This window comes from Nannospalax galili, unplaced genomic scaffold (assembly GCF_000622305.1).
Source record: "Nannospalax galili isolate Female #2095 unplaced genomic scaffold, S.galili_v1.0 scaffold162, whole genome shotgun sequence".
Lineage (NCBI taxonomy): Eukaryota > Metazoa > Chordata > Mammalia > Rodentia > Spalacidae > Nannospalax > Nannospalax galili.
The window spans coordinates 4,136,139-4,158,106 of NW_008350388.1; the positions used below are offsets into that span (position 1 = coordinate 4,136,139).

A 21,968-nucleotide genomic window follows, 5' to 3' on the forward strand; every position below is an offset into this window, starting at 1 on the left:
TGTACATTCTGCATTTCTTTCTGCCCCACTTGCTCTTTTTTCATTGTAAGTCTTTATAATATTTACCATTAATAACCACACCATCGATTCAATGTTAGGCTGTCTTGAAATTTCATCCAACCAAAATTAGTCTATTACTTTTCAACTTAGCTTCAGCAAAGCTGTTTGGCTGGGGGCTGACTCTAGCCAGATGCTTTGCCAAAACAGCCCAGTTGTTTAAGTCCTTATTTCCCTCTGGAACTACTCTACTCTCTGTGTTACTTTCTTCTAGCCTCCTACTATAACTGCCTGTTCAGCTCTGCATACAGCAGTCAACTACATTTTTAGTTCAAACTTCCAAAGTCTTCCACATTCCTCCAAAAACCCACATAGTCAGGTCCTTATCATCAGCACTCCACTTTCAGTACCAACTTTTGTGCTAGTTATTTTTCTGTGGCTGTTATAAAACACTGATCAAAGAAACATCTAGAAGGAAGAATTCATTTGGCTTATGGTGAGAGGGTTAGAGTCCATTATGGTCAGGGAGGCCTGGCAGCAGAGGTGACCAGAGCAGATAGCCAAATGGTCACATTTTTAAGCAGCCACAGGAAGCAAAGAGAGACTTGAAATCTGGGAAGGCTTAAGAACCCTTCAAGCCTGCCCCCAGTGACATGCTTCCTCCAGCAAAACTGCACTCCACCCCCCAGTCAGGGGACAAAATGCCCAAATAACTTGGAGCCTATGGAGACATTCTCATTAAAACTACCACAACCTTGAAATGTATCTGTTTCTAATTCTTCCTTTCTTGTCTCAGGGGAAAAGTTGATTCTAATATGTGTCCTTAAAGTTCTCCCCTTTATCTCTGAGTGGCCTGATTTAAGGCTTTAGTTCACTTTCAGTTCTGTTCCTCTGACTCAATTCACTTTCTGAACTCGAGCTGTTGTTTTGAACCACTTAAAGAGCACTTTCCTGTTCTTATACCTTTATAGACAGGTCAATCACTCTCCACACATCCTTCCCAAACCACAGCTCTCCACAGCTCACTCCCAGTCAACTCTATTTTTCTGGAATTATCCATGCACTTCTCTGTCTCTATGCTTTGGCATATATTGTTGGAAGGGCTCTTCTTTTTGTTATTTGTGGAAATTCAATTCATTCCTAAATTCTATCCATTCAGCTCAAAGTATTATACCTACTATGAATATTTCCCACCTTTTCTAATCGTTTTGAATGGGTATTCACTGTGTTGTCAAAGTATTTTGCTTATTGGAATAACATTACATGAGAAGATTGTCTCCGTCTCTCTCAGCTTATAAAGTGTTCACACAGTGAACACAAGAAGATTTTACTTATCATCAAAGCCCTCAATAATAAGCATGGCCCTTGGCCTTTTGTTTTTGAATGAGCAAAGAATAAATGCTAACACAATTCCTGTTCTAACTTTTCAGCAGCTCTCAAAAACTGAATGATCTGTTTTTTTTTTTTCTTTTAATCTCCATTTCAAATTTTTACTATTATCCTGGGAGTTTTTTTTTTAATTGCTTGCCATGTGAAAATATTGAGCTTTAGCTGAAAAATAAAAAAACTTATGTATGTACTATATGAAATCCTGAAAAAAACAAGAGAATGATGCATCAATTTTCTTCTAAAAGTATATTACCTCATGCATGTGGTGTCACAGAAAAGCATCCCTAAATTAAAATTTATACTTAATAATTAAAAAATAAAACAATAAGAATTGGTCATTTTCCACGCACGATGCTTGCCAGGCATAGTGACTCATGCCTATAACCTTAGCACTGGGGGAACTGAGGCAGGAAAAATTTCTATGAGTTGGAAGCTAGCTTGCCACACAGTGGGTACTGAGTCAGACTATAATACACAGCCAGACTCTACTGTTGAACAATCTCATGTTTATATATCACAAAATGGTAAATTTCAGTAGATTGAAATAATGACCTTGAAGCTGGGGAGGGAAAGTCAGTGAATGATACAAGTCAGAATTTACTGAAAGCAACATGACTTTATTACTTTCAATGCTATAATTGGTCAATAAAGTCTAAGGACACATTTACTTAATGTAATGAATCCTTATTTTACAGCTGAATCTTTTTGTCTAAATACCTTGATATGCCAGAGTCATGAAAACAACATATTCTGACACGTCAGAGCCATGAAAACAATGTATTTTTTCACATGAGTTATAAGTTTTCTCTTTCTGTGCTTAGCAAATCCATTCCTTACAGACCATTCAAAGGGAAATTTCAGCTTAGTCTAGACCAAAGGACATGTGTAGCAGCAATATCTGAATTGATAAGGTTTTATTATTTTCATAGAAGAAGGAATTTTTAAAGCTAAAAATACAGTTCAGTGTCTCAGGGAAGTGATAGTTTTAAACTAAAGATGGAAAAAAATGTAAACTTTTCAAATAGGAGCTATACCAGTTATTCATCAAGTTAGATAAAATTGAAAACCACCTTCAAAACCTTTGCCTTTCTTGGTAAATTCCTTGAGTATTTCAGTCATGGTTTGCTAGTTCCTCCTCCCACTCTCTGAGACCTTATACACTTCAAGATGACCCCTGGGCTGTGGGTTCTGTGACCACTATCACCACAGTAGGTACTATGAAGTTGCTTTGCTTATCTAAGTAGCTGAGGCAAAACACAAGCAGGACGTTACTCACCGATCCTGGGTGCAGGCTGCAAGGAATACACTAGCCTCCATTCTGGAAAAGAAGAGAAAGGAAATTTCTGTTACCACCACAATCAAAGACATTTATACAATGGTCCACACGAAGATGGCTCACAGTCTCTGATACTTTACTTGTAACAAGGAAAGTGAGGGTGGAAAAGGATCACAAAATGAAGCTCCTTAACCCTTGTGCTGCTGGGCTAATAAAGAGGTGTCAGTTTTAGAGGTGTCAGGTTTGGAGTCTCCTAGTAGGAAAACTCATTAAGTTTACATTTCACGACACAAAAGACGTTTTTGTGCTTGACATCTCTGGAGCAGGGAGAAAAAGCTGGGGAAGGGGGACCTGGGGAATGGTCGTTCCATGGAAGAAATTTCCCTTGACTCTTGACTTCTCACAACGTATCAGCACATTAACATATGATCATATTTCCACTTAAAATCTTTGTGTAAATTGAGTTCTTAGGATAAATGTGTTTATGGAACTATAATAATAGGATAAATATGCCAGGTGCATCCTTGAGCACTGAGGGTCAGTGGTTCTCTATTGGGTTCCTTAGTTTGCAAGGTTTGGAGGAGGGAATGAACTGACAGCCAGGAAAAAGGGAAATAGCTCTGAGGGAGGTAATCCACAGACTTTCAAACTACTCAGAACCAATGGGAGTGTGTTTTGCAGGGAAGGTGTGAGAAAGGTCTTTTCATCCTAATGATCAAGAAGGGCCTCTTCTGCTAGCTGAAGTTGCTCAAATTGAACATAGCCATGGGTTCAGCCAGGTGTGCGGAGAAAGAGCCTTTGCCCACACAGAGAACAATTCTAGGGAACTCTGCGCAGTAATCATATCTCCAGCACTTGCCTTTTTAGCTTGCACAGTTCTAATCCTTCCCTTAAACAACCCCTTATATAAGTACATTATATGTATTATAATATATTATATACTACACCACATATTTTATATAATAATTATATTTAGAATATAATACATACTATACTATGTGCTTACATATATTTGACGTACACATATAATGTTTCACTTTCTTCATGCTTTAAAAAAATCTCTTTCAAAATGTTGATTCAAATTTGAACAAGTACTCAAGAGCGGTGTGGTTTAAGCCATGCTAGGAATGTTAATTCTCCGTCCTTTCCTGTTCCATTTAAATAAGCTTCTGCCGTTATGACTCATTTATAATATTGCTTTTTCAGTCCTAATTGAGACCACAAATCCTCTTGGCATTTGTCTTTTTAATCAGTCTTTCAGCAAATTTCATTTATGCGAACATATACCAGGTTATATTTGTGTCAACGAAATGTTCTGTTTCTAGGATTAAAAAAAAAAAACAAAAAACAAAAAACAAAACATCCAGAGACCTTTCTGCACTGTGGTGCTAGGAGTTTCCTAGTATAAGGTATCAGTAGCTCTACTTGCTTTAGTAATTTCTGCATTTTGGATGAAAGTATTTATAAGTCATTTATAAAGTTCATCAATAAATTATGAGTTCTTCCATAGAGGAGATCCCCACAGGTTGGAATCTGATATATAATCCACAGCTCCAACCCACTTTAATGTAATTGCACCTGGACTTTACCTGATCACCTACGTAACAGTAGCGTGATTAAGGTCATACTTTCTTGACTTGGTAATAAGAACATTGTTTAGGCTAGAACTCCAAATCTTCTTCCATACAGCATTTAACCCAGCATGTTATCCTTATTTATGCGGTCCATCACTTAATCATGGAAAGAAATTAACCTGGTGCAGAAAAATAGCTACTCAAGTGTCAAATGAGTCTACCTCTTTATCTTAGATGGTATTCTGGTAAGTCACATATTGATTACATGATGGATTGCTCTCATCAAACATCTCTCTTTAGCTATCTGGCTTATAATGATCAAGTCATTTTCTTAAAGAATATGGACATGTCAGTGCTTTCCTCCGTTCCTACGAGGGCTCAGATAGAATGGCTATGCAAGGTCAACTGTCAAGTTCTTATGTGTACTTGAAACCTGACATTAGGGCATAATGAGCTCACCCAGAGACTGGATACTTTTTCTTGGTCTACTTACTCTCTCCACATCTCACAGACTGAACTGTATTAGCTAGCTAAATGTATGTCTCCCACACTGTGCAGTAAAGTTGATCACTGTGATGATCCAGTTTTATTCCTCTTTATAACTTGGTGGAATCTAGTTTGGTGTCAAGCACAAATGTATATGAAATTAAATTAAAGTTTTGAGAGAGACATATCCTTAAAGATTTGATAAAAAGACAAGAAAGGTTCACAAATTTGCGTTTAAGGGAAAAATAGTTTCTGTCATCTCCTAATAACAGTATTGGAATGTAGTGCTCTTAAAAGGCTTTGTTCATGATGTGAAGTCTAAATAATTGTTATTTCTACATATATATCTAAATTTTTTATTAATGATTATGTGTGTCTGTATGTGTGTGTGCACTTGTGTTCAGGTGCCCACAGAAGTCAGAAGGGAGCATCAAATCCTTTGAAACTGGAATTACAGATGTTTGTGAGCCAACTGATGTGGGTGGTAGAGTCCCAACGCTGGTCTTTTTACAGAGCAGGAAATGCTTCTTAGCTGATGGGTCAATGTCTTCAGCCCTCTACTTATATTTTAATATATGGACAGCCTAGGATGTTGGGCTCAATCTACACAGTCAATGTAGACCGACTTACCAGCTTCATGATCTATTAAATAATATGAATATTCCTCCATGGTCAACCTCCCATTCAGTACGCATGTTTTTATATTGTGCTTACAAATTGATTATAGAGCTAAGACTTAGGTAGTGGTCTATACAAGCTATTGGAAGAAGATTTTCTCCTTTGTCCCATTTCTTTAATCTGAGTCATTCTACTTTGCTTTTATTGGGAACAAGTTGTACCTGCTGAAACTTGATGCAAACACAAAAATATTGAATACATCCATTGTTGTGATAGAAAATCAATTTTCTAAAAAAATCGTACTTCCCTTATTTTTCTCCTCAGGGCTGGAGAGCTTTATGGAGCTTCAATAATATAAAGAGTCATACAGAGTTTATACTCGGCAAGAGAGCACAAATGTGACCACACGTATTTTTTCTTAGGAGAGCTCAAAGTAATTTCCTGGCCACATGATACATTAATAAAGTTCTGGGGCAGGAGAAATGACTCAGCAGTTAAGAGCACTGACTGTTCTTGCAGAGGATCTGAATTTGATTCCCAGCACCCACATGGTGGCTAACAACCATCCATAATTCCAGTTGTGAGGCATCTGACGCCCTCTTCTGACTTCCATGAGCATTGCATTACATGTATGAACATACATACATGCAGGCAATACACTCATGCCTGTAAAATAAAAATAAATAAAATAAAAAATAAAGTTCATAGCCATCATCCTTCTTTAAGAGAAAAATCTAAGATGGGGAAGGTTAGACAGCTTCCTAAGGCCATACAGCAATTTGTCAAAATTGAAACAAGATTACATTTGGATTTCCAAAGTCTTGTTCTAAGATTTAATTCTTTTATTTTTAAGTGTGTGTGTGTGTGTGTGTGTGTGTGTGTGTGTGTGTGTGTGTGTAGGCACATCAGTGCAGGTGCCTGAGCAGGCCAGAGGCATCAAATCCCCTGGAGCTGGAGTTACAGGTGGTTGTGAATGACCCTGCATGGGTGTTGGGAACTGAACTCGGGTCCTGTGCAAGAGCAGAAAGTGCTTTTAACTGCTGAGCCATCCCTCCATCTACCCTCACAAATCTTTGTTCTTTATAATAACCAAGGTTTTATTTTTCCAGGTAAACCTTACTGAAACATGGTTATCTGCACTCTCTTAATTTCTCACATGATTATTTAGATAAAAAAAAAACATGGTAGTGATGTTTAGGTCATTTTCTATGTAATATTTAGTTACTAGACTTAAAAGCTTATCCCAGCATTTTCTTTGAAACATTGATGTGATCTAGCTGTAACTTTCCCCTCTCCTATTAAATTGCTGGAATGCACAGTTACTCAGTCAATAAGAGGTGCAGTAACAGCCAATAGGCACTGGATGCTTACTAAGCAGCAGACAAGCTGCCAGAGCTTTTTGTGGACCTTCAGTTTCACATAAGAGGAATCTCATGGGAATACACCAAGTGTTCTGCTCAGGGACTAAATCTGGGTGCTGCCAGAGCTGCAGTTTCATAAATAAACCAAACCCACAATCATCATCCACGTTTCCTAGTTCCAGTTCCACTGAAGGGGTGAGAACTTAAAAAAAAAAAAAAAAGGCAGGATCCTTTCAGATTTGCATTTTCTTTTTCCTAACAATTTACTATTATCTTTTAGACATCAAATTTTATAGCTCTTGATAATCCAAATTCATTAATTTTTTTTCAAAATATATTCACAGGAATATCAGTTCCCTTTTTTCATATGCCATTGTTTTATAATTTGTAATTGAATTAATATCTGAATGAAGACAATTGACACAGCAGGTCTGAGAAGAAATACAAGTGACTCTTGGCCCACCTGTATTAGTATGTACAGGACCAGAAGTTTACAGGCGGCCTGGAGGGCTCCTGGTGTTGACTGGCTGACAGCATCAGTCTATAGGTTATATGTAGGGAAAGAGCCAGGTGGGATTTTTTTTCTGTTGATTGTTTGCTTTTATGGATTATATTGTTTTCTGGCAATGTTATACATGTATATAGTTTACCTCATCCTCTCTTACTGACCTCTTATCACCCATAGATTCCCATCTCATTCCTTTCTGTTTTGCTTTGTGACCTACTGATTTCAACCAGGACCATCTGTGTGGCCAAAGGTTTGGAATTATCTGTTGGAGCCTGCTGAGAAGGCAATGGCTGTCCCTCATCTAGGTCTATCAGTTGGAAATAGTTCAGCAGAAGGGTTAGGGCCCCATGAACCTTCTAGATCCATGATTGGCTATTGACAGGTCCAGTCTTTTGCAGGCCAGCCAGGTGTTTAATCAGGAAAATCATTGAAGAGGAGGCCAGTACAAAAAACCTAATATATTTGATATTTTATGTATGTATTACTTTGATAAAATTAAAATGAAAAATTAAAATGGAGGGAGAAGGAAGGCTGAGTTTGGTCATCTTGTCCAAGATTGCAAAACTAGGGTAGTTCCATGACTTGCTCTAGTTTCATGTTCTTTCCCTCTGTCCCATCCTTTCTCATGGCTGAGGTGTCTGTAGTGGGCTGGGTATCCTTGCTACAGCCTAGAAAGAGAACACGAGAAAGCCAAAGAGACCAAAGGAGAGGCAGGCAGGGAGCTAGGAAGGGACCAGATGGTCTTCGCATCTTTCCAAAGAGCCTATGATTTCTTTGAGTTATCCCATCATATTTTGACTTGATACCACTTCAACACAAAATGTGCCTCAGCAAACACTTCTCCTGCTGATACCACACACAGAACTGATTTTATAGCTAAGAAATTGTAGAAACCCTGAAAGGATATGATCCTTAACCGGGAATGAACTACACAGAAGTCCCTAAACCAGTGGCCCGTGAGAGAACCAAGGGTGGGATGGAGTGTAAGGAGATCTGTAATAATAAACAGCAACACAAATGAAGTCATTGGGACCTCAGCATCCTCCTCCTTCTGAGTCTCTGTTTTTTACCAGTTCTGTTTCTGTGGATTCCTTTGCTGGCTAAGCCTGTCTAAGTCCCAGTATGGAAGAACTTCCTTGCCTTCTGGAAGGAAGGGTTTTACTTACAGCAGCTGCTTTTAAATGCCTCAGAAGAGATTTCTGTTTTCCTATTACGCATGAGTGACTTCAGCTCCTGCTAAATGCGTCCTCTGTTTCTTTCCTTGGCATTTTTCAAGTTATTTCTTTGGAGAAGAATACTAGACAGGCATGCATTAAGATTTTTCTGACTTCATAAGAAATTCATGAAAAGTTTAAGATCTCAAATAGCTATTCCTTTAATCGAATTATATTTAGTGGTCAAAATAGTTACACCCTGGAACATCACTTTTCTACACTTTCAAAGTTAGCTGGCTAGGTTTCAAGTTAGTTGTAAACATAAATGCTACAATCATATGGCTATACAGGTGTGTGAAACTTAAAAGCCTCCTCCACAGAAAACGTTATCCTGCTTTAAGAGATTTTGGAAGACAATTATAAAAGGCTTGATTAAGTCACAAGAGTGCAAAGTGGAAAAGCATACTGTTGTGAACAGAAAGTCAAAAAGGCCAGTTTACATGATCCTCCATCCACATGGCTGCTCCTCATGTAAAGCGGGCTTATAAACTAGCATGTAGCTGGCCGTGCCATCCAGTGGAAATCTCACTGTTGGGTCTGCAGATGCCTCAGTAGGTAAGTGTGCTTGCTGCCAAGTCTGATAACTCGAGTTCCATCCTCAAGACCCACATGGTAGGAGAGAACTGACTGCAACATGCTGGCCTTTGGCCTCCACACATAGCTGCCTGTCCACACCTCAAAATAAATACATAAAAATTAAAAAACCCTCACTCTTGCTCAGTTCTTTTACTCTTTTTTATCCACGTCAGCTTTCATAGTTATGCCTTGTGTTTATTTTTCCTACTTCATATTAAAGATTTTTAGTTTTTAATTTTTTACAGATTTCGTACATGAGAATGGCATTTATATCATTTCCTCCCACAGTCTCCCCCTCTAATTCTCATTTCCTGGCCTCACTCCCTCTCATTTTCATGATGCATTCTTTGATGATGATGTTTTCATTATTAATATTATCATATCATCTACTGGGTCTTCTTAGTCGTGCTGTATGTACATGTGTTTAGGGCTGACCACTTAGAGTGGGTGATCTATCAGGCAGCTTGACTATTTCCTGTCTCAGGAGCCACTGGCTGCCTGCAGCTCTTCATCTAGAGGTGGGACCTTGTGAAATCTCCCTCGTCCACATTGGCATGTCCACTGGTGTCATTAAGCAGGGCTTCTTTATGCGACCACATTATCACTGTTTCATGAGTGCTGCTTCTCCGTCATGTCTAGCGGCAGGTATCCTGGTCTTCTGGCTTGTACAGTCTTTCCACAATGCTTCCAGAGCCTTGGGTATAGGGGTTGAATTGAAAGTATATCAATTGTGGCCAGGCACCCCATGAGCACTTATTCTCTGCATTTTGACCCATTGTGGAACTTACCCATCTGTCACAAAGAGAAGCCAGGTTCTTTCACTCTTCTCTATACTTGATTCTGCTCCAAATATCTGTACGTATACTCTTAGCTCTGACCTCTCTTGAACTTCAGTTTCACTTCTCCAAATTCTGGCTTCCGTGCAGGTGGCCTATCGACGGACCAAGTGCAGCTGAACTTGAGTGAACGTAGTGCTCCTTCCCCAGCTGCCTCCCCTCTGAACTCGCACATGTGTGTAATATCGGATAATTCTTCCTTCTGTTCCAGTGTGCAGCTCTGACATCTCCAAGCGCCTCTTCACTGAACTTACTTCTAGACTCTACTGTTTGATCTTTTCCTTCTGCATTTCACACTTATACTTTCTTTCTCCTTCTTTTTAAAAATTATTGTTTTAACCACCAGTACTTCAGGCAAGGCCTTTAGGACATCAAAGCCAGGCCTGTTTCAAATGCCCCCAAACCTGTATGGCTGATGTAAGCCCCCATTCCCATCTTTTAAAAATATGTATTATTCTTATTATCTATGTGTACGAGTGTATTGCTTGCATATATGTAAGTGTACCTGTGTAGTGCAATGCCCATGGAGGTTAGAAGAGGGCATCAGATCCCCTGGAACTGGAATTAAGGATGGTGTTAGCCTCCACGTGGGTGCTGTGACTCCACCTTGAGTCCTCTGCAAGAGCAGCCGGTGCTCTGAACCACTGAGCGAGATCTCCAGGCTTCCATTTCCATCTTTATTTATTGAATTAATTTTAAATTTTGCTTAAAAATTCCTACTAATTTCCCATTTCCCATGTTAATCGCCCTTAAAACCCACTATTAATTTGTTACTGCGTCAGGAGCCAGTCTAACTTTGCACTCAGTTAAAATGGGTTCTCTGCCTGCTCCTGGGGCTCAGAATTCGCCCACACCAAGTATGGAAGTCCTCTGGCTATACTTACTTCTATTCCAAGCTGAAATAGCCATCTTTCTTCTGTCTGTCTGAGAAAGTTCTATTCTTTTTTTTAATAGCCAAACTTAATGGCTTCCTTTGAACATGCACAGTGGCCACCCTCTGAACCACAGATATATTTGCACACATGAGAGGCAGGTGGCAGTCCAGGGGTGAGCTGCATGGCCCGGGGAGTGAGCTGCATGGTCCCAGTCCCCTGTGTGTTAGGCCAGCCCCCTTTCATATATCAGCTCATTTGTTCCTTGGCTTTACCAGGTAAGTGTTAGTACTGTCTTTACTGTGGCTCAGAGATGTCACTAACCTGTCTAGGTCACAAAGATGCTCAGGTCAGGCTGGCTGCTAGCCCCTACACCACCCAGCCTATCACAGCTGGTTCTGTAGAGCAGTGTGTGCTAATTGGTCACTACATGCATACTCACAGAGAAAAACTCTCTGTCCCTGCCCTCTTTGTAGCCAGTGACAGACCCACCAAGACTCCCAGAAGGCACCATCTCAGATGTCCAGGAACACAGTTTAGCAGAAGAAACCACGGTAAACCCCTGGTAATCTGCCCTGCCTGAAACACGCACAAACATACCACTTTCTCCACCTCTGCTATATTCCGATACAAGTACAGGCAACACGGTTCACTGATCACAAAACAGGTAACACTCATAAATATACCCTCACTATTTCCATATTTGAGAATATGAAACAGATGATGAAGAACAAGTTTTCACTATTAGATTCTCCTTCCCTCACTGACTGGTCCCTCCCTCGCTCTCTCCCTCCCTCCCTCCCTTGCTTCTTCCCTCTCTCCTGCCCTTCCTTGCTCTTAACCGCTGAGCCATCTCTCTAGCTCCCCTTCATTTCTTTCTTACTCTGTCACACACAAATCCAATACTAGTTTGATGCTCGTGAACACTGACTATCTGGGTTTATTGTTAATGTTTCCATGCTAGGTTCTAAAACACAGAAATAAAGTAACCATTAATTGCTAAAATTGGTTGTGACACTACCACGACCTAGACATTAGCTTCTTTTGGCAGGTGTCATGCCACTCTTTCCCCATAACAACTCCATGAGATAAAGCCATCGCAGTCTCTGTTTCACATCTAAGGTGAACAAGCTGAGAACAGTTAAGGTCATATGCCCTCAAGGGGTTGAGCAAGGATTCCATCCCCTGGCTGACAGTTGCAAAGTAGAGCCTGCCTCCTAACTTTTGCTCTTGACTCCCTCCAGGAACAGACACAGCTTCATGACATTCAAAGGGCATATGTGAAATTGGCTTTGTTTCCTTTGAAAAGGGCTCTGTAAGCAGTAACAGGGGCAGCCGGAGTTCTTGCAACATCATCGCAGACTTCACCCGAAAGCAGTTGTGTGACCTTTAAGAAGTGAACCTCTCAGGGCTATACCCACTTCATTTGTTAAATGAAAAATTAGCACCAATAACCTGCGCAATTCTTCCCAGACGTGGAGCTTCTGTACTCTCCAGGAAGCTGTGTGTCATGGATCTCAGGGTTGGAAATGCTAGGCTTCTGTAACAGCGTAGCAGTGTTGCAGGCTGGCAGCCCATCACAGTGGTTTGTGGCTACCACTTCCGGGTTGTCTTCACCTACTTAGGATTGTCTAATCATGCAACTCCAGCATGTCTGTTCACTGTATGTAATTGCTCAGGATCAGAGTCTCAATTTCTAAATCCTTTACCATCCTCGTGGAGATTGTCTAATCATGCAACTCCAGCATGTCTGTTCACTGTATGTAATTAATTGCTCAGGATCAGAGTCTCAATTTCTAAATCCTTTACCATCCTCGTGGGCCGCTGTGACTTGGATGTGCAATTTGCACTCATACCTAATGCTGCTTCCATGGCTTCCATGGCTGAGGAGGCGATACACCTGATAAAATCATCCTTGTGGTTTGGGAGGGTGTTTGTCCTGTACTCTGTTTGTTCCCTTGTGTGGGTGTGAGCATTCTCGTGATTGTTTTGTGACCAATATAATCCACACCAAGCCTTTTCTTCTGATCTAAAAGACAGTCTCTTTTTCATTTTATGCTATATTATTCATGGTAATCTCATCCATTTTGTTGACTTTGATGAGGGTAGTGTTAACTCTGGTCACTTTCAAGCCTCCTAACTCCGTCTCTCACCTGTCTAAATATGAAGCCTCCTCATCTCTTCCAAACAGGCTCCTGTCCCGATCTTCACCTTGCAGAGTGCGTCAGTAACACAGACAGGGGATTATAAGTGGCTCTTGTGTTCCCTCAGATGCCCAGTCCTAGTTATTACTCCTCAAAAAGTTTTCCAATCCACCACTCTTCCACTCACTGTTTCTTATCACTATTATCTCTCCCCTGGAAAATTTCAGCAATATCTAAGACTCATCTTTGCTTGATAGATAATAGCCATTTCAAACTTACAATACACAAAGGGGAATATTTTTTAATCCCCACCCCACCTTGATCCTTGTGTCCCACTGCAGCTCAGCCAATAGTGACATTCAGCAACTTGTTCAAGCTTTTGTCAGTCATGCCTAACCTCCCCAGTCTGATGCATCAGTGTGTGCTGCTTCAAAAATCTATTTTAAGATTGTTAGCATCTCATTATTTCTGCTGAACTCCCTCTGGTCCAGACCATGTTATTTTTCTAGTGGCTTATTGTAGCAGCTTTCTAAATGGTATATTTTTCTCTAGTTCTTTTCTCCAGAATAGGTTCCAAGTTAGAATGTTTAAAAAATATATATCATCCCATTCTCTGTTTTAAAATTCTCCGGTGATTTTCCCTTGCAAGTAACATAGAATCTGAACTCCAAGCAAGTTCACATCAGCTGGGTGCTGTCCAGGATCTCACCACACTGGCTCTGTTCCTTTCATCCATCAAGCCTGACCGTCTCAGGGGCTTTGCACTTGCCATTCCCAATTCTGTCAAAGTTGCTCATGGTTAATTCCTTCAGACCAATCAAGAATCAGTTCAAATGCCACCACCTCAGAGAGGTCTAGCTAAAGTGGTGCCCTAGGAATGACCACTGCAGATTCAGTTGTGTTCTTCCCAGTGAGGTAAGAGCCAGCTGAAAATGGAAAGATGTGAGCTGACTGAAGAAGGTAGCTCATAATTCGACAAAACATCAAAAAGTTGAGCACATCTCGGTGACATCCTGGCTCTGATTCATTGGATGTATATCCACTTGTGGAATTTCTGGAACATATTTATAGTTTTTTGAGGAGCATCTGTACAGTTCTGTGTTGGGTTGTAGCAACATGGTATCCTATCAACATACCAGTGTTCTCTTTACTCACCATCTCCACAGCCCTTTTATCTTTGTAGTTTTGATAAAAGCCTTTCTGATGGGAGGGAGTTGGTAATTCACGGTGGCTTCGATTTTAATTTCCTTGATAATAACATGACATGTGAGTAGTTTTCCTATACCCATAGGCCATTTGCAGGTATTCTTTTGAGAAATGTTTACTCATAGATTTTAGGTACTTTTACATTTTTATTTATTTTATTTATTATTTTTTTATGTGTGTGAGTGTATTGCCTGCATATGCATAAGTGCACCTGTGTCGTGCAATGCCCGTGGAGGTCAGAAGAGGGCATCAAATCCTCTGGAACCGACGTTACAGATGGTTGTTAGTGGCCATGTGGGCACTGGGAAACGAACCCAGGTTCTCTGCAAGAGCAGCCAGTGCTCTGAACTGCTGAGTCATCTCTCCAGCCCCGGTTTTTAGCTATTTTTAAATTGGATCACTTTTTCTTTACTTTTGAGTTGTATGAGTCCCTTATATAATTACATCATTCTTTGCAAAACCAAGGCATAGAAACCAAGACTAAATGTCTTTTGACAGAGAGAAAATGTAACACACACACACACACACACACACACACACACACACACACAGCATCTATGTGATTCTATAGATACATTGATTAGCTTTATATGATGATTAGTTCACATTGTGTACACGTGTCAAACCATCGAATTCTATACCTTATATGGACATTCTCTTTGTTTGATAATCATACCTCAGTAAAGTTGGGAAAAACTTAAGGCAAAAGTGATACATATTATAATTCTATATTCACCAGAAGAATTGAAAAATGCATATATTTCTTGGCAGTTGAATGGAGTAAGTGGTATTTTTGCATGAAGGCTAATATAGATACTGTATGGGCCAAATGGGTAGAGACTGGTTAAACTGATTACTCTGATGGAACAGAGAGTATGCAGGAGGTCTGCTTTTTATGTGTGTACCAAAGATAAGGATGATCAGATTTTCGTTCCCTTGTCTCTAAATATAAGGAAAAAACAAAGATGGATGGTCAAAACAAAATCCCTCTGGTCTCTCTAATTGTCTGAGCTGTCTGGAAAGCACAGTCCACTTGCCCAATCCAAGCATTTCTGGAAATATAACGTAGCATTACAGGGCTTCCACAAAGGAAAAGCAGAAATGTAGCTGCTATGTTTTATTTAAGCTCTCTAATATTTTATTATGAGTATTTCAACTATGTGGAAATACCAGAACAAGGGGAAGCTTCGTTTCTTAATGTCATCACATTTCTCTTCATGTCATATACAGGAATTGATGCCAGCACCCCTCACCTACTGGATAGTGTCTAAATCTCTAGTACTCCAAGGACTGGAACTACCAGGCCTGACATCCCATTCATTTCATTAGAATGTCTGCATCTAAACTAGTTAACCTCCTGCCAGATAAAACGTCAGTGTTCAATTTTGTGTCATATTTTTATGTGGTAAGAACACTGATGTGGAGTCTCCACTTTAAGAGGACTTCAGTGTACAATACAGTATCATTAACTCAACATTCTTCGTTGACATGGCAGATCTCTAGTACTTCCTAGGCACTGGGGGAGAGGACGTAAGTTGCTAAACAGCTAGCTGTTGGTCTTTTTGCTGATTTGAAAAGATCTGAGCTAAGTTTTGTGTTTGTGAATAGAAGTTCCCAGAAAAGCCATATCTTAAAGCTGATTAGAACTTTAGTGATTGTGGAGAGTTTGGGAATGTTGCAAGTCCAGAGTCTAATTATCATTTACCCCGGGCCATCTTTAGGCCCCTAAATAGCCACTCCTTGACTACCTTTGATTCTGACTTAAAATCCTGTTCGTAACAGATAAAAATCTTTTGGAAAGTATTAACTTTACAGACCACCAGCTTCCACTAACCTTAAGGAAGGCTGAGTGTCATCGGATGGCATCCTGTGGCTTATAACTGAGATTTCTCTTTTGCTGTAATTATCTATTTAATGTTTCTACCAATGTATTTGAAAAGTGTCTTGATCTATGACTTTTATTTTTTCTCTTACTATAGAAACTTCATGAAACTGTTTCCATGTTGGAACATACTACTTGGAGTAACCTGGATCTGTGTTCCCAGGCTATGGTCACTCATATTTGGCTCCAGATTAAACTGTGTCTTATACCCTTTTGAGATGAGAGTTGTGCTTTTGTTAATGAGTCCTTCTACCCTCTGCACTGAGGGGCACTCTCATTTTTTTTCCCTTGGTCATTTGTGTCATACCCTTCATCAAGGAGGACTGATGTGGTATCATTTGGAGCACTATAATAAACTGTGTTCTTAGTTAAATGGTTTTAAAAAATCTAAATTATGGTGTGGTGGCGCATGCCTTTAATCCCAGCACTCGGGAGCAGAGGCCGGAGGATCTCTATGAGTTCAAGGCCAGGCTGGTCTACATAGTGAGTTCCAGGACCTTTAATCGGGAGCAGAGGCCGGAGGATCTCTGTGAGTTCAAGGCCAGGCTGGTCTACATAGTGAGTTCCAGGACAGCGGGGCTAAAGGGAGACCCTGTCTCAAAAAGACCAAAAAAAAAAAAAAAAAAATCTACATTAGTTACATCTTAGCCTTGGTGTTTACATTGACTCAGTGAACATGAAACCAGTGCCCCTCTTACCTGTCACCTTATATGCAAATCTGTACACTTAAGGCAAAGATCTTCTGACATTTCCTCAGGGATGACAATGTTAAATTTGTTCTCCCTCTTAACTTATACTGTACTAGGTCTTCCAGTGTTTCAACTGAGCACAACATAGTAGCTTTCAAAAAGAAAGGATAGGAAAAAATAAAGCACAAGCCAGTGAGGTAGGTATCTCTTTGCAACCAACCATCATACATTATCTAAAAACAGAAGATAATGAAATCCATCTTTCAGGGTCATTTAGCTTTTGTTTGTTTAATTTTTACATTGCTCGAAGACTTTGGTTACTATGAATTTTCACGCTGCCCAGAAAATAAAACTGCTGCAAAGCGTATATGTCAAATGTTTCCCAAGAAATTCAGGGAAAGGTAAGCATCACAACACTAATGAAGAAAAATAATAAGATGTTACTGGTACATTATTGTCAAACGAGTGCATTGGATTCCCTGGAACTAGAGCTATGGACAATTGTTAGTTGCCATGTAGGTGCTGAGAATTGAACCCCGGTCCTCTGTAAGAACAGTCAGTGCTCTTAACCACTGATACATCTGTCCAGCCTTTTATTGGTACTTTAATGTAAAACTAGGATCTCATATGTATATATTAGGAAACTGTTATTTAAAATTTCTGCTAAGGAATTGAAAAAAATCATAATTGATTATCTTTCTTTTGATTTGCATTCTCATGTAGAAGGATTTTCATCCCTCATGTAGAGGAGGAAACTTCTTTTTTTCATGTATTTTAGATAAACACTGGAAAAGCAAATTGAATTCTAGGAAAGATTTTATAATTTACCTTTAAAATAGTCTGTACTTTTGCCTTAAGATAATTGAATAAAGTAGGTGATGACTTCCTAATATATTCAATAGCTAAAAATGTTTTTATAAATTTTACAGTTATAGCCTTTCATGCTCTGAGTATGTTAGACTTGAAGATTATTTTAGTTAGATCATTATGATGATTTTTAATGGTGTCATTTAATTAGCACAGTTGTGTATGAGGGAAATACGAATTACACAGTTTTGAATATGAAGCACTTTTAAAATTCTACAGCAGAAAGTGTGCAAACATGTCCAGCAAGGACATCCTGGTACCAGTTGATACGTTACAAATGCCTGTAAAATTCCCAGGAAGTCAGTGTGCAGCTGTCTCTCTTGAACACAATGGAAACTACTGTTCTGCTGTGGAGCAGGTCTGGCTTGTAGCAACACTGGAAAAGCAGTAGCTCTTATTAGGGTCACTTTGCAAAGAATACAGGATTTGAACATTCCTTTGCAAAGATTGATTATTTCCTAAACTTTGAGTCTTCTATATTAATGGCAGGTGAGTTACTGATAAATGTGTTTGACTGTAGTTAGTAACACTGCAGCAGAGAATTTTGCTAAGTGAGGCACACCAGTGCTACGCTGCAATTTCTTTCCATCCCAGCCTCCTCATCCTCAAATTACTTCTGACTCTGGTCTCCCATTTCCAGGAGCATATAGGTTGGTGGGAGAGGAATTCTGCATGATGATAATATTTTCCTTGGATTTACATGCATAGTTTTAACAATAGGAGTGTTGGGGGACCCTGATGCTAAGGTTGTAGTCCACCATGTCCGGATAGCTCTAAGGAGCTTGGTGCTATATGGAAGGACGCCCTTTCTCAGCAGGGGGCCTTCTGTTCTCTGCCCGACTTATCTGGAAAGTGCCTCCAAGCATGGATGCCTGACCTTATTTGGAACATGACCTTTGGCATAGTTACCTGCAATAAAACTGCCCCCAGGTTTTTTCTATATGATAATTAGGCATTGCCCTATAGCCAGATGATAGGCTCCCCTACCACATGTAAATAAAGCATACCATGAACACCTATCAGCTGAAGCTTTGGCTGCTGCCTCCACACTATATTTTCCCTGACCCCCACTGAATAAATGAGCTGTCTCACTGAATCTGACTCCCTGGAAGGTCTCTTCCGTCCATGCTCACTGGCCATCCTGACCCTGTTCGTTGCTTCTGCTCCCTTTGTTCCTGTGGGTCAGTGGCCAACGGCCCATGAGGGGCGGGAGAGACCCACATAGGAGGATAGCTGCTAGCTAAGAAGTATAATAAAGAATAACTAAAGAAACATAGCATTTTTCATTCTCTGTTTTCATTGTTACATTACAGTGATGCTAAAAACATAATATTCGCTACCTCTTCAAGCAAACAGATAAGGGCAAACAAAATTGATCAACTACAGATCTGAAACTAAACTTCAGAAAATACCATTCCACTGTTCACTTCTAAACAGTCAAATCAAGTTATATAAACATGCATATTTTTCTCCAAAATTTCTCTTCACACCATGTAGAACTTCACTGACTGTTGATTTGTAGTAGTAAATAATAAATATTCTACTCGGAGTTCTGCAAAAGTTAAAGAATAAATGAACAACTTTGTTTCCAAACCAATTCAGATACCTTTTAAATTAATTCATTTGCATTGTAACTTACAGATTTAGGGCCCTGAATTTGGTTAGAGAAAATCCCTAGGACTCTTCAAATGCAGCTGTGTACAGTGTTCCTGCCCTCCTTGTGCAGGCTCAGATTTCCTGGATATCTCTCGCTCTGCTGTTGTAATTACATCCCACCGCTCTTAGGGACTCCTTTCCTAAGGAAATCCACAGGATCACTTTCTGAGCCTTGTGAGTTACACAGCCACTTGTTGCTTCACTTGCTAAGTGAATCAATCTGGAATGTATACATGCTTCTTGAAGACTCTGTTGGAGGCACCAGGGCCCAAACAAGAATGGTAGCATTTCATTGTTTTTAGTACATTTTATCCATTTCATTCATACTATCTCCAAACCAAGCATATTGAATCTGTAAAAACCACAGTCTCTGAAAAGTCACTGTAGATCAAGTATTCTACTTTATAGGGTTACTCAGCAAGCCAAATAAGCACTCAGTAAGCACTAAGTAAGTATTTGGTGAGTACTCCATAAATTCATTTCTAAAATTTTCCTCTGCTGCATGAAGAAGCTGTGATGGGAACTGAAGCCATTGCCTCTGTCTTCCCAGGGATCATAGCCTAGAGCAGTGCTATCCAATAGGATTGCCACCAATGGTGTTTTCTGGTATAATGTCAACCACAGGGGCCACTAGCTACATGTGGTTACTTAGCACCTGGCATGTGGCTAAAACAGCTTAGAAACCAAAATTTTAATATTAATATAAATTTTAATTAAAATGCCCAAAGCAATATAAATTTTTTTCCCCAACAACTGTAACTGTATTGTCTTGGCACACATTTCTTAGCTGTTGCATCATATTATTCATTATTTTATTGCAGTAAACATGTTTAGCACATGTATCATGTCTAACATTTGTATTATGGGCTATCATGGAAATATGATAACATCCTGATTTAAACAGCATAATATTAAACTACCCTTTAAAAAACTTTTCAAATAATCATTTATATATACATAAATGGCTTTGCTGTTTCTAAAAATGTGAGAGGGGAGCTGGAGAGATGGCTCAGCGGTTAAGAGCACTGACTGCTCTTGCAGAGGACCTGGGTTCAATTCCCAGCAGCCACATGGTGCCTACAAACCGTCCTTAACTCCAGTTCCAGGGGAATCCAAAGCCCTCTTCTGGCCTCCGCAGCATCGCACGACACGGGTGCACTCACACGCATGCAGACAACACACTCGTATACATAAAATAAAAATAATAAATAAAATATTTAAAAAAAAGAACATGAGAGGAAACATCAGCAGCAGCGTAGCAAAAACAAGTGAGTCAGTGTATAGTTGTAAAATTGAGGACTTAAAAAAATTTAGGATTACACAGTATATGTCCTAGTTACTTTTATTGCTGTAATAAAACACTTTGACCAAAACCAAATCAGGGAGGTAAAGGTTTATTTGGCTTGCATGTCCCAATCACAGTTCATCATTGAGGGAAACCAGGACAGGAACTTAGAGCAAGAACCTGAAGGCAGGAGCTGAGAGACCAAGGAAAATGCTGCTTTCTGGCTTGCTCCCTGGCCTGTGCTCAGCCTCCTTTCTCATGCTACCACCCACAATGGACTGGGTCCTTCCATATCACTCATCAGTGGAGAAAAGGCCTCACAGACATGCCCACAGGCCAATTTGATAGAAGGAATTTCCTCAATTGAGGTTCCCCTTTTTCCAGATGTGTCAAGTTCACAACTGAATTTATTAGTAACTTTTTTGGGGGGTAACTGTCCCAGTTTGTCTCTCCATTGCTGTAACAAAATACTCTGACCAATACCAACTTGGGGAGGAAAGGGTTTATTTGGCTTACATCTCCCAGGTCACAGTTCATCAGGGAGCCAAGGTAGGAACTCAGGGCAAGAACCTGGAGGCAGGAGCTGGAGTGCAGGCCATGGAGGAACACTGCTTACTGGCTTGCTCCCCTGGCCCCTGCTCAGCCTGCTTTCTTATGCAATACAGGCCCACCTGCCCAGTGGTGGCACCATCCACAGTGGGCTGGCCCTCCCACATCACTCAACAATCAGGAAGATGCCCCACAGACATGGCCCCAATTGAGGCTCCCTCAACCCAGGTGTGTCAAGTTGACACTAAAGCTATCCAACACAATAACTGTATTAAATACCTGTCAAAAGCAAGTTAAGGTAGGAGAGGCTTATTTTGGCTCATGGTTTGTAGGGATAGGTTCCATGATGGCAGGGAAGGTGTGGGGAAGGGAGTGTGAGGCATCTGGTCACAGTGCATTCGTGTCACAAAGCAGAGAACCATGAATATGCGTGTCATCTGACTTCCTGTTTTCTCTTCCTTATTCATTCTGGGTCTCCATACCATGGTTGGTGACATCCATATTCAGGGTAGCTCTTCCATCTTTAGTTAAACTTTTCTGGAAATGTTCTGAAAGACATATCCAGAACTGTGCCTCCTAGGCGATTCCAAATTCAATCAAGCTTACAATGAAGACTGATCATCATAAGTCCACCCTTGTTAACAGAAACGTGTCACTTTAAATCATAACATTCTGCCCCCTGGAGCTCTAACTTCATGACCATCTCATAATACAAAATACATTCACTCTAAATTCAAAAGTCTTTATAGTCTGAATGCTGTTCAAAAGGCCAAAGTCCAGGTCTCACCTGAGACTCAAGACAACTCTTGTCAGCCCCTATTAAAGAAAAAGACAAGTTATGTACTAATCTATCATCTATCTATCTATCTATCTATCTATCTATCTATCTATCTATCTATCATCTATCTATCTATCTATCATCTATCTATCTATCTATCTATCTATCTATCTATCTATCTATCTATCATCTATCTATCATCTAT

At 40.0% G+C, this 21,968-nt stretch overlaps 1 protein-coding gene and 1 long non-coding RNA gene across 2 annotated transcripts in view; one reads left to right on the plus strand and one right to left on the minus strand.

Moving 5' to 3' along the window:
- Positions 1–21,968, plus strand: part of LOC103745689 — a 294,584-nt gene that overhangs the window by 174,880 nt on the left and 97,736 nt on the right. The gene's annotated exons all lie outside the window — the stretch shown is intronic.
- Chst9 (carbohydrate sulfotransferase 9) overlaps positions 1–21,968 on the minus strand; it is a 300,534-nt gene that overhangs the window by 119,802 nt on the left and 158,764 nt on the right. The window contains exon 4 of the mRNA XM_008847654.3: positions 2,663–2,704. Within this exon, the coding sequence (XP_008845876.2) occupies positions 2,663–2,704 (42 nt within the window). The remainder of the gene's footprint in view (positions 1–2,662; positions 2,705–21,968) is intronic.